Source organism: Berghia stephanieae, chromosome 3 (genome assembly GCF_034508935.2).
Source record: "Berghia stephanieae isolate SIO BIC M18660-M18661 chromosome 3, UCSD_Bste_1.3, whole genome shotgun sequence".
NCBI classification, from domain to species: domain Eukaryota; kingdom Metazoa; phylum Mollusca; class Gastropoda; order Nudibranchia; family Aeolidiidae; genus Berghia; species Berghia stephanieae.
Window position 1 is genome coordinate 10720933 of NC_088362.1, and position 15874 is coordinate 10736806.

Sequence of the window (15874 nt, forward strand, 5' to 3'; positions counted from 1 at the left end):
ACTTCCTATCTTCTCCTTGTCTGCCCAAAATGCTGAGTGTCTGATTCTATTCTGCCAAAATATTTCTGCATAACGATCTCACCGTTCGAATGTTCGTTTGGGTTTACCAACTGAAATATTATTCGAACGCGATGGAATATTCGCACGTTTGTCAAGAAATGTCCAATGCTAGTTTTAGGTGTGTTTGGGACGTTCGGTAGATTATTTAACCTCTATGAATCGCATGGATTTACACGTTTAACTTCACGCGATCAACCAATATAACTTGGACACTCGTTCCTTTTTTAATGTGTCATTCTCTGATCTGACTGTATTTCTTAGGAAACATTTGAAAAACTCATGCAATCAGTGATTTTAATTAGTGAACTCATTTCACGGAATAATGACAATGTGTTCTAATTTTTCCCGACATCAAATAATTCTACCCCTATTGTTATTATGTGTCATCAGTAAGAACTTTGATATCTCTTATTACAAATGCCAATTTGTTTATTGTATAGGAATATCTAAATGTTTTGACTTTCTTATAGATAGAACGAAGATGACGTCACTCAAGCCTTTGTTATTGTATTTTGCCATCCGCGTTTGTGAGTGATTCTCAACCTACTGTATTAACCAGACTATAAAAGTTCATGGTTACACATAGTTTTGTCTGTTGGTCCGTTATACCTCCGGATGGCAATGTTTTGAGCTTCTTAGCCAATCGTATACTATCTATACCCCTGTCTAATGTTTATTGACCTTCTTATCATAATTTGTCTAATTTTTGATAGCTTGTTCATTTTATCATCGGAATACGGAGTTTATTTTGTTGTTTAAATCTTTTATCAAACCTATTCCTGAGTACTGGACCGTGTTTTGGAGCCATTATATAGGGAATGAGATTAGCGGAAGAGTAGCGTCCCTTGATTGGACGTCACCTTACAGAGAGAACGTCAAAATGGTTTTACGCATGTGTTTCTCTCGTCCTCGCTTTCGGTGAAGTGTCTCATGCCTCACAACCAACATGACGTTCTCTCTCTAATAACTCGTGACTTCTAATCAAGGGACGCTACTCCTCCGCTAATCTCATTCTCTATATTATAAGACAGTCGAAAGGTTTAAGAATATTTTAAAGTCCAGGGACTAGCATCATCCATATGCTTAAGAAAATGCCATATGCAAGGTTTAACTCACTCAATCCTAGAGACTTTTGCTACTCTTCAAAATTTGAAAAAAAAAATGTATTAAAATGGACATGGACATAGATAGTTTTATTCGACTATGCAAAAACTAAAAACATTAGCTTTGATACTACGCCTATAATTTGTCTCAGAAAAATGTAATAAATAGGCATGGGGTAATAGTAACAGTAAACTACGAATAGTCGGTGTTAGGGTTGAGGGAGTTAACATCCTTCATCAAGCTAGTCTCAACTACAGATTTCTAGGAGATCTATTTCAGTGTTACAAGACAAATAACAATATAAACTGAATAAATCCTTTAGTTTTGTTTATATTTTCCAAAAGATAAAAATGAAATTATTTAAGAAATGATATATTACTGGATTTCAAACCAAAATATAGCAGAACTTGTTTGTTCTACACTAAGGAATATAACAGCTCTAAAAAAGAACACAATATCAAAACACGAATCTTTCGGGCTCAAAACCCTTCTTCAGTCAATATATATTTTTATATATACATCCTATTTCCATTGTATTTTTATCTTATTGTGTAAATTATAACACGTTTGTACAAAAATTTTCCTTTTGGGATGTAATAAAGTAATTATTATTATTATTATTATTATTATTTATTATTATTATATTATTATTATTATTATTATTATTATTATTATTATTATTATTATTATTATTATTATTATTATTATTATTATTATTATTATTATTATTATAACAACAATAAAACATCACTAAAAAAACAGACAGACGGCAGAAAAATGTTTGATACGTCTTGGCACGATGGAAGAGAACCACTTGTATATTTGTATGTATTTGTGTTTGAGTCACTAGCCGATGTACCATGCGAGAAGGACTCTACCAAAAAAAGACTCTAGAGTTAAATTGGCGTACGCGGAGCACACTCAAGAGTTAGTCTCGCGGCCGCGATAGAGTCATTCTGGCGTGCTACACAGGTCCAACACTAATAAAGAAATGTGAAATCTATTTTTTTTAAACAAACAAACAAAAAGCCACGTGAGCTTTTATATAGAGCAACATCCATTTTACGTGCTCAATGCGCTTTACAAAGCGTCCCTAGCCATTAGCAACACGTAACATATTAGACGAGACCTGACATTATAATATTATATATTTTTCCGACTGTGTTGTTAACGGTTAAAGGTACGTACTTACCTCGCAACGAACTGAGCTTGTTTTTGAATTACGTCACTTAAATCATAAAAACAAAGTGGATTTAAACGCAATAGTGTGGTGTTTTTGGTTGTTTTGTTCGGGGGATGGGGTCATTTTTTTTGTTGTTTTTTTTTTTTTGCTTGTCAGTTGGGTTTTGTTTTGTTTTTGTTTTGTTTTTTTTGGGTTTTTTTTGGTGTTTTTTTTGTTGGTTTTTTTTGTTTGTTTGTTTGTTTTTTGCGGGGGGGTTGTTTTTTTTTCTTTTCTTTTTGTTGGCATTCTAAATTAAACTAAAATGTAGTTCTTATCTCGACTTTCTTTAAAATGATATCACCTCTTCTGTTATTTTCATAATTACTACTTTAACGATGATTTTATGGGAAATTATACAACTGGGATGTTATGATAGAGTTCTTGATCAATAATATTGACCTCTCAAGGTCGGGCTCGTCCCTCAGTCCGAAAATCCAATAAAAGGTCAATAACTGTATATTAAGTCGAAGTGAACATGATGCTAAAAATGTCAACTTTAAGCATACATTTAAAATTTTTAGTAAATATAAATGCTTTCGTGAGAAAGAATTGGATTTGCTTCTCAATACACCCACACACACACACACACACACACACACACACACACACACACACACACACAAACACCTACACATACAAATCAACTTTCTTAATTTTGATAAAATCTTGTTTTCTTTATTTCAGTCTGAAAAATACCAAATTAACGGAGTGCTTCACATTTTGACATAATTTAAATCAATCATAGGCGTTTCGACTCACTCTCAAGGATAGATAGAATTGAAAGGTTTCCGAGATTGCATAGGGGAGACCATCCACTGTGCTTTATTACTTTAGAATTTGTGTTTGCAGTGGCGGAATAAGGGAATGAGATTAGCGGAAGAGTAGCGTCCCTTGATTGGTTGTCACCCATAGTCTGTGACGTCACCGGCGGAAAAGTTATTAGAGAGAGAACATCATGTTGGTTGTGCGCATGCGCCTCTCGTCCTCGCTTACGGTGAAAGCGGCTTGAGAAACTTCACAACCAAATTGACGTTCTCTCTGTAAGGTGACCGTCCAATCAAGGGACGCTACTCTTCCGCTAATCTCATTCCCTATTGTCAAGTGCGAGTATGGTCTATAATAATTTGTTTTAAAATGCCAAGTTTGTCAACTTTTTTTTGAAATCCTTGTAACTTAGTTTTTTAGTGCGGCTATGTGGTCTAGTGGCTTTAGGATCGGAAGGTCCTGGGTCCAAACCTCGCTCGGTGCATAGTTGAGTCCTCGGAAAAGGCTCTTTACTCACATTCTCTCACCACACTCAGGTGTAAAATGAGTACCTGGCCGTTAACAGCGTTGTCTTTGTCCGAAAAAATGTAATATCGCCTAACAAGGGTCATGTCTCGCTCTACATGTTAAATGTTGCTGTTGACCAGGCACCCCTTGTAAAGCGCTTTGAGCACATTTAGTGGATATTGCGCTATATAAGAGCTCAATTTATTTATTATTATTATTTAGTTAGTTTAAAGATTGTTACGATTGATGATTTTATTCAATTTCAGGTACATGGAATCCATGGGGTGGTGGAGTTATGGCAGGATTTGATAGCATCACAACATCTGGAGGAGTTAGCTATGTCATATCTGACTATACCGGTAGTTATAGTACTGCCACAAGTGACTGCCTTGCTCAAAACGGCGCCATAGCGACCTTCACTGACAGCGCTGAATACCAAGATCTGATCGATTACCTTCTCCTTTCCGGTGCCTATAACAACAAACAAATCTGGGTAAGCATAACAAAATCGGGAAGCAAGTACTATTTTACTGGAGGCGAGGAGATCAGTTCAGGATCTTGGTTTTCAGGCGAGCCAAATGACAGCTGTTCTGGTACTTGTTGTCATCGCATTGTTAAAACGATATTTTTCACAACTATGAGCGAGCATAAACTAGCTGACAATTTGTGTACAAAGAATTATTATTTTGTATGCATGGTTTCACCAACCACCACCACAACCACAACTACCACTACAACACCAGAACCCACCAACGACAACTACTACACCAGAACCCACGACAACTACTACAGTGGCACCAACGACAACTACTACACCAGAACCCACAACGACAACTACTACACCAGAACCCACGACAACTACTACAGTGGCACCAACGACAACTACTACACCAGAACCCACAACGACAACTACTACACCAGAACCCACAACGACAACTACTACACCAGAACCCACAACGACAACTACTACAGTGGCACCAACGACAACTACTACACCAGAACCCACAACGACAACTACTACACCAGAACCCACAACGACAACTACTACAGTGGCACCAACGACAACTACTTCAGTGGCACCAACGACAACTACTACACCAGAACCCACAACGACAACTACTACACCAGAACCCACAACGACAACTACTACAGTGGCACCAACGACAACTACTATACCAGAACCCACAACGACAACTATTACAGTGGCACCAACAACAACTACTGCACTAGAACCCACAACGACAACGGTTGCACCAACGACAACCACTACACAGGAACACACCACAACAACTACAACAGTAGCACCGACGACAGCTACGACGACAACCTTCACAACGTCGTCGACAACAATTCAATCAACTACAACACAAACGCCAACCACAACGAGCAACATAGCAACACTATCAACAAGTTCAACAACACCACCAGTTTCCACAACAGCCACATCATCCGTAACATCAACAATACCAAGATTCATGATCGCACCCGGAGGGGCTCCAGCCGTAGCTGCTGCATCAAACGCATCACAGAGTCAAGAGGATCTCGAATCGGAAGTGGATCTGACCACCGGCCAGCAAATGTCGATCATTTATCTCGGCATTATCATCGGCGGTTCGTTGAGTATCAGTTGCATATGTTCCACCTGTTGGCTTATCCTCTTCAGGGCAATGAAAAGACGACGAAAAGAACTCAGTGACGGTGACGATGAAGAAAACATTTGTGAAAGTGATTCTGATGACGACTGAAATCCACGGCTTTGTTTAGCACTTATACTGCCCTATAGGGAAGGAGATTAGCGGAAGAGTAGCGTCCCTTGATTAGACGTCACCGGTGGAGAAGTTATTTGTAAACAAACCAACTACAAGCCAAGCGCTCCAAATAAAAAAATGATTATTCATATTTCTGTACAAAAATGCATAACGTTGATTAAGGTCCTGGGTTCGAGCCACGCGCTCGGCGCATTGTTGAGTCTTTGGAAAAGGCTCTTTACTCACATTCCCTCATCGTACTTGGGTGTAAAATGAGAACCTGGCCGTTAACAGCGTTGGCTTTGTCCTACATATTATCAGGTGTTGCTGTTGGCTATTGAGTTTTGATCACATTTAGTGGACATTGCGCTGTATAAAACCTCAATCTTCGTTTTGCTGTCGGCTCGGGACACTTTGTAATGTATATTTGGCACATTCAGAAATTTGACTGTTACTTTTGTGTGGCTTTTTATCAAAATTGTTTGAACATATTATGAAAAATAAAAATATATAAAACCCTTCAAAATTAGGGGTGTTTTTATTATTCGTTTTTCTTGTTTGTTTGTTTTTTTTTGGGGATTTTTTTTGTTTTGTTTTGTTTTGTTGATTTAAAAAAATTTGTTTTGGTTTGTTTTTTGAATGGTGGGGGGGGGGGGAGGGTTATTTAATTTATCTTTATTTTTTATATTGTTGCAAGACAGGATTTAGAAAATTACAGATTATACATTCAAATTTAAAGTTATTCAGCTTTGTTAAATCTAATTATTTTGAGAAAGATGTTTTGTTGTATTTGAATAATTGTGCTGTGAAAGAAAATGTCATGCTATTAAATTGTCTGATTTCTCATACCATTTTACACCCATATTCGCTATAACGCGTGTAATAAATATGTACTGTGTATCGGTGGCTCCTCGGTGGAGTATCTCGTTTTGTCATACAAATCAAGCAATGTTAAATGTGATCAGCAGCTGGACGAGTGACACTTTACATCCAGCTTGACTCGCTCAAGTATATCCGGCGAAAAGCAATGATATATTATTGTAAGAGTGTCCGTACGCCTAGCAGGCGGAAATATGGTTTCTGTGGCCTGCTGGCGAAATAAATGAAACACTGTGAAGCGCATTGAGCATGGTAAATCGTGGAAATGCGCTATATAAATGTTCATAGTTATCTATTTGTTTGTTTAAATATTATAGACACGACCATGGACACAAGCAAAGTACTCTTTGTTTTTTTTTTTTTTAAATCATGTCCAATAATTTATTTTGAGATTAATAAATAACCTCGCGGCAGAAGTAGACTGTGAAAAATATGGAACAAAAAAACAATATAACAGCTTGTTTTAACGAAATGAACATTAACATGCATGATGCGGAAAGTTTAGAGCTCAAAATATCTTCTTGAGAATACACAAAACAAACCCGTTTCGGACAAACGATACTAAGACTAAGAATTTTTAGAGAATTGCCCTATTATTCGAGCAAACAATATTATGCAATTTGAAAAATAGTCTTATTCTTGGGGCAAATTGTAGATTTTATTAAGCGTTCAAAAAATAAAAGTAAACGCCCAATTTATCGAGCAACCGGCTTGACGCATTAAAAAGAATAGCCCTATTTTTCGGGCAGACGGTATTAGTATTACACGTTTTAAAAGAATTGACCCATTTTCCGGGCGAACAATATTATATAACATGTTTTTTAAAATAGCCCTTTTTTGGGCAAACGGTATATGTATTTAAATATGAAAACGTTGGCCTTAAGATATTCCTCAATTTACCAGCTTGAGAACCAGCAGTTCTCGCCACAACTCTTATTCTCATAGACTGTTATAGCAAATATAATAATAATAATAATAATAATAATAATAATAATAATAATAATAATAATAATAATAATAATAATAAATGTACATTTATATAGCGCTTATGCCGAAGCTTCGAAGCGCTTCACATTGACCATCAGTAAAAAAAAAAAAAGCATTACATACTGCAGATTCGGACATACGAACAAAAGCTCACACGCATCCAATTACACACTCACACACACACACACACACACACACACATCCATATACACACTGTACATAAATAATATATAGATAGAATGCGCTTGGCCAAGGAGTTCACAACATTGCCATCCGGAAGTATAACGGACCAACACACAAACTCTGTGTAACCATGAACTTTTATAGTCTGGTTAATACAGTTTAGTGAGAACAACTCACAAACGCGGATGGCAAAAACAATAACAAAGGCCTGAGTGACGTCAGCTGCATACTATCTATACACACTGTACATAAATAATATATAGATAGTATGCAGATGACGTCACTCAGGCCTTTGTTATTGTTTTTGCCATCCGCGTTTGTGAGTTGTTCTCACTAAACTATATTAACCAGACTATAAAAGTTCATGGTTACACAGAGTTTGTGTGTTGGTCCGTTATACTTCCGGATGGCAATGTTGTGAACTCCTTGGCCAAGCGCATTCTATCTATACATACACATGCATATCTCTTTATGTTGGATACCACTTTTTGCCCCTGTTTGCTCCCAAGACTGGCGAGATTTCTAATTAAGTACATAGGGCTTATTTTGGTTTTGAACAATAAATAGTGGAAAGTGAAATATAGCTTGTAGTTTATTACAACTGTGGTCATGTAGTATGACACTCGCTCGGCGCAGAGTTGAGTCCTTGGAAAAGTACTCTTTACTCGCATTATCAGGTGTAAAATGAGTACCTGGCTGTTTACAGCGTTGTCTCTGTCCGAAAAAAATGTAATAATATTGCCTAACAGGCGTCATGTCACGTCCTACATGTTAAGTGTTGCTGTTGGTCAGGGACCAAAGCAATGGATAGCATTGTCAGGGACCCATTGTGAAGCGCTTTGAGCTAGTTTGTTTTGTTGTTTTGTTTTGTTTTGTTTTTTTTTTTTTGTTGTTTTTTTTTTGTTGTTGTTTTTTTGTTTTTATTTTTTTTATTTATTTATTTTTTTATTTTTTTTTTTAATATTTTTTTTTTTTTTTTTTTGGGGGGGGCGGGGGTTCGTCCCTTGTTGATAAAAGAGGGAATGCTGGTCGTACCATTTTTTTACATCAATTCCTATATAAACCCACCGATATGTCAAACTAACTACTCACTATACAAAGAGTATGACCGTAAGTAGCTATTATGACAACCAGGAAATATATTCAAGTGCTCTGAAATCGAAAGAGTAACCGAGCACACCAATACAACAAATCTTAAGTGGTGATGAAGAAGACGATGATGATCTCATAGTGTGTAGCTGGTTGTTTCTTTTTCTAATCATTTTCACTGAGAGCAACACTATTTGAAAGTATTCTACTGTGTATATAATTTGCCTGCTAAGACATTTAGGTACTTGCTGCTTGATTCTTTCAATATGAATAAACTAGGAGAAATAACAGATGCTGATGATGAAATTGAGGATTTGGTTGAAGAGGTAGGTTTATCATAAAAATAAAAAAATAAAAATAATAAATAAATAAATCAAATAAAAAATAAATTAAATAAATCAAAAAAATAAATAAAATTCCCTTTATTCATCACATAGGGGAAATTTGTCTCTAGGGTCTATTCCAAGGGAGGACTGGAATAACCCAGGCGTGAGCCGCAGTGCAGCGCCGCAACTTGAGCTAGGGCGAGGTGACTTACTCAAGGCCACACAGCGCAGCGGGTAATCGAACTCGGTACCTTTCGGGTACGAAGCGAAGACCGTACCGCTGAGCCACGCTACCCCCCTAAATAAATTAGTCCCGAAAATGGAAATTCAATTTCTTTTCAATAGTAAATAAAGCTTATCTGATTATGATTGCAGGCCAATTATTGGAGAGCAGTAACAGCGATGCTGAGTACGGCGCAAAGTTTAGTCCTTGAAATAGACTCTTTACTCACATTTTGTCACCTTACTCGGGTGTAAAATTATTACCTGACTGGTGGCAGAGTTTTGTTTTTCGAAAATATATCAATAGCATCTTGCTCTCACAGGAAAGATAGAAGGTAAAAAGAGTAAAGGTAGACCAAGAAACATATTTGAATAGTTTGAACAGCTGGATGACAAAGAAAAAGAAGAGTAATATTAGTCTTCTGAGGTTATCTGATCAGAGAGATGAATGGCGTACCGTGATCATCGATGTCTGGCACAGACTTGGTACTTGAAGAAGAAGAATATCATTAGCGCTTTGCATATGTCGAAGTTTGACCTACGTATGCAATGATTCAGTAAAACAACGGATATTGCTCTGTATAAAAGCTCACGGTTTTGGGGGATTTTTTTTTCATTTTGGGAAATCTATCAAAGATTAAAATAGTAATAACTGCTTGAGTACTTTTTTTTCTTATTAAAGATTTTAGATGTCTTTTAAATAGATAAATGAAATCCCAGGATGGCGGCGTTTCCATGGCAACCATATTTAGAAAATCAAAATTCTGGAAATTTTTTCTCTAATTTGAACATACTGAGCACGAATATCAAGTTAAAAAAAAAGAATAATTCGATGACTATGGAAAATGGCTCTCAGAACGCGCCATCCCCCCCCCCCCCCCCCCTCCCCTTAATCATCCCCAATGGGTTATTTGTCTTTTTAGGGTCAATTCCAAGAGAAGACGTCAGCCGTTGTGCAGCGCCCTAATGTACATTCGGTACCTTTGAAGTATGAAGTCCACCCTTCCCTTTTATTTTATGTGGCAATGTGGTCTTATGGTATGACATTCGCTTTTCGGATCGGAAGGTCCTGGGTTCGAGCTTCGCGCTCGGCGCATAGTTGAGTCCTTGAAAAAGGCTCTTTACTCACCTTCTCTCAATGTAAAATGAGTACCTGGCCGTTAACAGCATTGTCTTTGTCCGAAAAATGTTATGTCGCCTAACAGGCGGCATGTCGCGTCCTACGTGTTAAAAGTTTCTGTTGAACAGGGATCCCTTGTAAAGCGCTTTGAGCACATTTAGTGGATATTGCGCTATATAAAGCTCAATTTTATTTTAATTTAATTATTATGTATGTTTCTTTCATTCTCATAATTATATTCTTAGAAATTTTTTCTTTCATTAAATCCTTTATTTCTTTTCAATTCATTCATTCGTCCGTCTGATAACCTAAAATGATATTTGTTGCAATGGACGTAGATCTCCTATCTCAACGCAAACATTATCAATTACAATCAAGCACATAATTGTATAGGGAATGAGATTAGCGGAAGAGTAGCGTCCCTTGATAGGACGTCACCGGCTGAAAAGTTATTAGAGAGAGAACATCATGTTGGTTGTGCTCATGCGTCTCTCGTCCTCGCTTCCGGTGAAAGCGGCATGAGACACTTAACCGAAAGCGAGGACGAGAGAGACGCATGCGCAAAACCATTTTGACGTGCTCTCTGTAAGGTGACGTTCAATCAAGGGACGCTACTCTTCCGCTAATCTCATTCCCTATTGGGTTGTCAGACCTGCAAGTACAATGCGTTCACGACGATTCTAACAAAGTGTTTACTCTCCTTTTCTTTATGCTGATAAACTAGGTTATATTATTATTCAAATTCAGGTGAGAACAGACGTCGAGAGAAAGAGTGGGAAAAAGTTTGCCAAATTTGCACCAGTCACGTACAAGGCTCAAATTGTTGCTGGGACAAACTTTTTCATTAAGGTGAGATCCATCATTTTTTAATTAATTCCCAAAGTAAAATAATATGTGGGGGGGGGGCGGAGTGGCCGAGTGGTTAAGGCATTGCACTGTGATCCGGATGACCCGGGTTCGAGCCCCGATTCAGGCACTTTGGTTTTTTTTTCCTTGAGCAAGATTATTGACCCCCAATTTGCTCACTTGGACAACATGGGTGATTCCTGTTGACATCAGACATCTTGTTTGATGAGTTATCTATATTCCTTCGTGGAATGCCTAGGCGACGATATCTTATGATATCGTGGCGCAAAAGGCATAATTTTTTTTTCAATAATAATATGTGGTAATAGTAATGTTTAGTTGACCCATACACATATGCCCATACACTATTATACACTTAAAAAAACAACACATTAATATGTAAAATTTTGGCCAGAAATCCCGTCCTTCAAATATCGATTGATAAAAATAACTATCTTCTTGTCAAAAACTCAAAACTGATTCCTCTTTTAAGACTCCGTTTTGAAAGTTTTTGACAAAATGAGGGTCATTGTGATTGATCAATATTTGAAGGAGGGTATTTATGGCCAAAATACGCTTCAACAGTCGTAACGTCACTTCCCTCGTAATGACGCATGGTAACTTAGTAACTGGCTCTAAACTATCGGAACAATGGCGGACGCCCTTATGAAATATTTCTCCGACAGGCATAAAAGCGTATCCAGAGGGGGGGGAAAACATTATGAATCGGATCATGTTTTGACTTTTACACATTCTGATCACTAGACATATGAAAAGTTCTAGCCAGCATGAAGAATAAAAAGTACCGATTTTCTTTGTTTAGAACCACGATGGCTACCGTTGCTGGGCGACGTGGAATCAGACCATTGAATCCAATTTTGGTCAAAAGTAAAGAAACAAGAAGGGTCATTTTAATCGATCGATTTTTGATGGATGCTCTGGCAAAAACTGTTAAAATGTGTCTTTTTTGTGCGGCTATGTGGCTCGAACTCAGGACCTTCCGATCCGAAAGCGAGTGCCATACCACTAGACCACAGAGCCGCACCTACAGCTTTTAATACCTGACCGATTTTGATCGTTGACGGTTCAAAAGATTCGTCTCGATCTATGTTTATTTCCACGATACAGTAGTATAATATCAAAATAGAGGGAGTGTCTATTCGTAACAGCCTTTATTTCTCCACAAATATTTCGGGTTCTCCACTAGACTAGTTAATAATAAATAAATTCTTCTAATCGCTACAAGTATTTTCTTAACGTTTAAGTCGTATTCGTCATCGTTGAGCTCATATTATTATTTTACACATTCACTATCGTCAAGTAGGGCAATGTGTTTCAAGTACTTGCTAGAGGACGCGAAGAATGTTGCAAGTCAAAATGAAATAATTTGTACTTAGTAAGTATATTCATTGTCACACACCCTGCAGTAGGAAGTCTCCTCAAAGATGCTGGTACTGTACTTTTTTAATATTAATTTGATTACCGGCTTGAATATTTTGATTGCTCTTTACAATTTCAAACATTCGACATAGTCTAGAGATTCGATGATCGAGCAACAATGAATATATTTTCTTTCAAAAAATTTTGGGCGAAGGAATTTAACAATCTACCTAAATGAAACCGACGAAATATGCAAAATTATGTGACATAGAGGAGATGTTCTGGGCAATCATAGCCTGTTACTGAATATAAGACTAAACGTAAAAACAGTTAATTAAGGCTTAGTTTTACCATAAAAAGATATGCATAAGCAAACAACTTTAATCATGAAATAGAACCTCCGGATCGTGAACCAACAAGAAGGAAGGTTCCCAAATATAAACTGAGCGAGTATGTGTAGAAGTCTAATTTTGTGTAATTTAATATTCACGTCTTTGAAAGTTCTCAAAAGTCGTCAACCTAACAATTCAAATGAATACTCCATTAGAAAAATTTGATACACAATCACAACTGTTAAAAAGGTGTTCTGTCCTGGGATGAAATTGTCCACTGACAAGGGAGAGCAACTACTTTTTATTTAACTTCCTGCATAACAGTTTGAAGTTATCTCCCTTCTTTGTTTAATATTATTTACTCCAGTGAAACCAAAAATGATAGAAATAGAAGTGTACTGTGTATCGGCTATGTGGCCTAGTGGTATGACACTCGCTTTCGGATCGGAAGGTCCGGGGTTCGACCCTCGCTCTGTGCATAGTTGAGCTTTTGGAAAAGGTTCTTTACTCACATCCTTTCACCGTACTCAGGCATAAAATGAGTGCCTGCCTGGCCGTTAACATCGTTGTTTTTGTCGGGAAAAAAATTGCAATATCGACTAACAGGCGTCATGTCTCGTTCTACATGTTACGTATTGCTGTGGCTCAGGGATCCCTTGTAAAGCGCTTTGAGCACGTTTAGTGGCTATTGCACCGTAATATAAAATCTCAAGTTTTTTAGGTTTTTATTTGTTTTGTTTTTGTTTTTTTGGGGGGTTTTTTGTTTGTTGTTTTGTTGTTTTTGTTTTGTTTTTGTTTTTGTTTTTGTTTTTTGGACAGGGGGGGGGGGGGTCCATCTCATGATCATCCAGATATGTTTTTATCGTTATCACCAACAGATGACGCACACCGGTTTTCTGTCTTATCAAGTAGTTTTTCGAAAATCTTCAACATCACCTATATTTTTCTTTATTATCAGTTATTTCAAGAATAGGTTGATTATTTTTGCTGATTCGTCCGTCCATCGATGATAATGTTGTCAGCATTTTATGTGACCCAATCAGATAAACCAAAGTAGAGAGACCAGTTTATTATTATATCACAATTAGATCTAACCACGCCACTATCACATTACCTCATTCGTCTGTTGTTTTTCATTCATCCTGTTTTTGTTGATAAAGGGGAAACCCGAAACGTCCACAGTATCTGTCTTCGTCTAATAAATTGAAGATTGTAATTCAAGACTGATCGTCATTTTTTTCCCTTTGAGCTTCAAGCAGTAACATTTTCATTATTCACGTTTTACGACACAGAAACCGGGATAAACTCCGACTTCCATGGTCTTTTGTCTCCCTAGGATTACTCTCAGTCTTTGACAGGGTTGCGTGCGAGACTCGATTGGACCAAAGAGCCAATTCGTTCTGAAAAAAGCGAAAAAAAAAAGCTTGAAAAAGGGGCCAAATGAATTTACCTACTGATAAACAATAAAACATTGGAAAAATAGCTTTTCTATTATTCTCTCGTGCTTAAGACACTGAGACAGTGGTATGAGGTGAGACAGTGGTATGAGGTGAGGCAGCGGTATGAGGAAGCTGCAATACCAATGCCAACAAAACTTGGCTTGTTTTCAACAATTCAACAATATTATAGATAGAATGCGCTTGGCCAAGGAGTTCACAACATTGCCATCCGGAAGTATAACGGACCAACACACAAACTCTGTGTAACCATGAACTTTTATAGTCTGGTTAATACAGTTTAGTGAGAACAACTCACAAACGCGGATGGCAAAACCAATAACAAAGGCCTGAGTGACGTCATCTGCATACTATCTATATTACATCCAAGTAGTCTCTTTTCAAATTGTGACCAAATTGTCTTTTTACTGCTAAATTTGTTATTGAATTAACCTTCTCCATAGGAAAATCGTCACATTCGTTACGATACAACCAACATTTTTTTTCATATTCAAATTACTCTTGTACATCATAAAATTTAAAGATAATGAACAGTGTGTTGTAGAGCATGTTTTGCTAAAGAAATTATGTATCTCAAGAACTAATTAAGTGGTTAAAAATTATTTGTGTGTGTGTGTGTGTTAGCTGGGTATGAAGTTTTGAGGGCAAGCCTTACAATGGCTGGTAAGGAGAGAGTTAAACCGATTTGTTAACCATTTTTTTCAAAATGTTTCTGCCCACAGGTTGACGTGAGTAAAGGAGAATTCGTACACCTACGGATATTCCGTCCTCTCCCCAACGAGGGCAACCCAGAGCTACAGGGTTTCCAACTAAACAAGCAAAAGGCTGACCCGATTGAATATTTTGATTGATCAGGTCATGTCAGATTTTAATATAGATATATATACTGAGTATCAAATTATGTGCTCATCGATTTGTTATCATCATCATTATCATCATCATCATCATCATCATCATCATCATCATCATCATCATCGTCTTCATCATCATCATTATCACCGTCGTCATCTTTGATCAAATATCTTAAATAAATAATAATATTCAAGCTACTTTGATGTCCAAGTCTTTATCTAATTTGGGGATTATCGCACAATAAAATGACACAAATCATCTCTCTTGCCGGAGTTAACTGGATCTTGCCTTAGACCTGTGCCCCTAACTGTGCGGCTATGTGGTCTAGTGGTATGACACTCGCATTCGGATCGGAAGGTCCTTGATTCGAGTCTCGCGCTCGGCGCATAGTTGAGTCCTTGGAAAAGGATCTTTACTCACATTCTCTCACCAAACTCAGGTGTAAAATGAGTACCTGGTCGTTCACAGCGTTGTCTTTGTCCGAAAAATTGTAATATCGCCTAACAGGCGTCATGTCCCGTCCTACATGTCAAATGTTGCTGTTGACCAGGGACCCCTTGTAAAGCGCTTTGAGCACATTTAGTGGATATTGCGCTATATATAGCTCAATTTTAATATATATTATTAACTAAATAGTAACAATTATTTCAACGGTGCCTTTAGCGCCACAGACCCCAGAAAAAAAAACCCAGATTCTTGGATTATGAGGCAATCGGTTATTTTGGATTCTGTTTTATGATCTCAAGAGACCTAGAATGGCATGTTTTTGTCTTTTTTATAGACATGATTAATGGG

At 37.3% G+C, this 15874-nt stretch overlaps 2 protein-coding genes across 2 annotated transcripts; both read left to right on the forward strand.

Annotated features, from left to right (window-relative positions):
* The first annotated feature begins 228 nt into the window (after positions 1 to 228).
* Positions 229 to 5872, forward strand: LOC144969463 (uncharacterized). Its single transcript, XM_078908584.1, has 2 exons — positions 229 to 449; positions 3925 to 5872. The coding sequence occupies exons 1-2, from the start codon at positions 383 to 385 to the stop codon at positions 5352 to 5354; spliced, it is 1497 nt and encodes a 498-aa protein (XP_078764710.1). The 5' UTR covers positions 229 to 382; the 3' UTR covers positions 5355 to 5872.
* Positions 5873 to 8659: 2787 nt separating this feature from the next.
* Positions 8660 to 15276, forward strand: LOC144969464 (cystatin-B-like). The gene is made up of 3 exons (XM_078908585.1): positions 8660 to 8870; positions 10960 to 11061; positions 14950 to 15276. Exons 1-3 carry the CDS (start codon positions 8811 to 8813, stop codon positions 15076 to 15078), a joined length of 291 nt encoding a protein of 96 aa, XP_078764711.1. The 5' UTR covers positions 8660 to 8810; the 3' UTR covers positions 15079 to 15276.
* Positions 15277 to 15874: the final 598 nt, after the last annotated feature.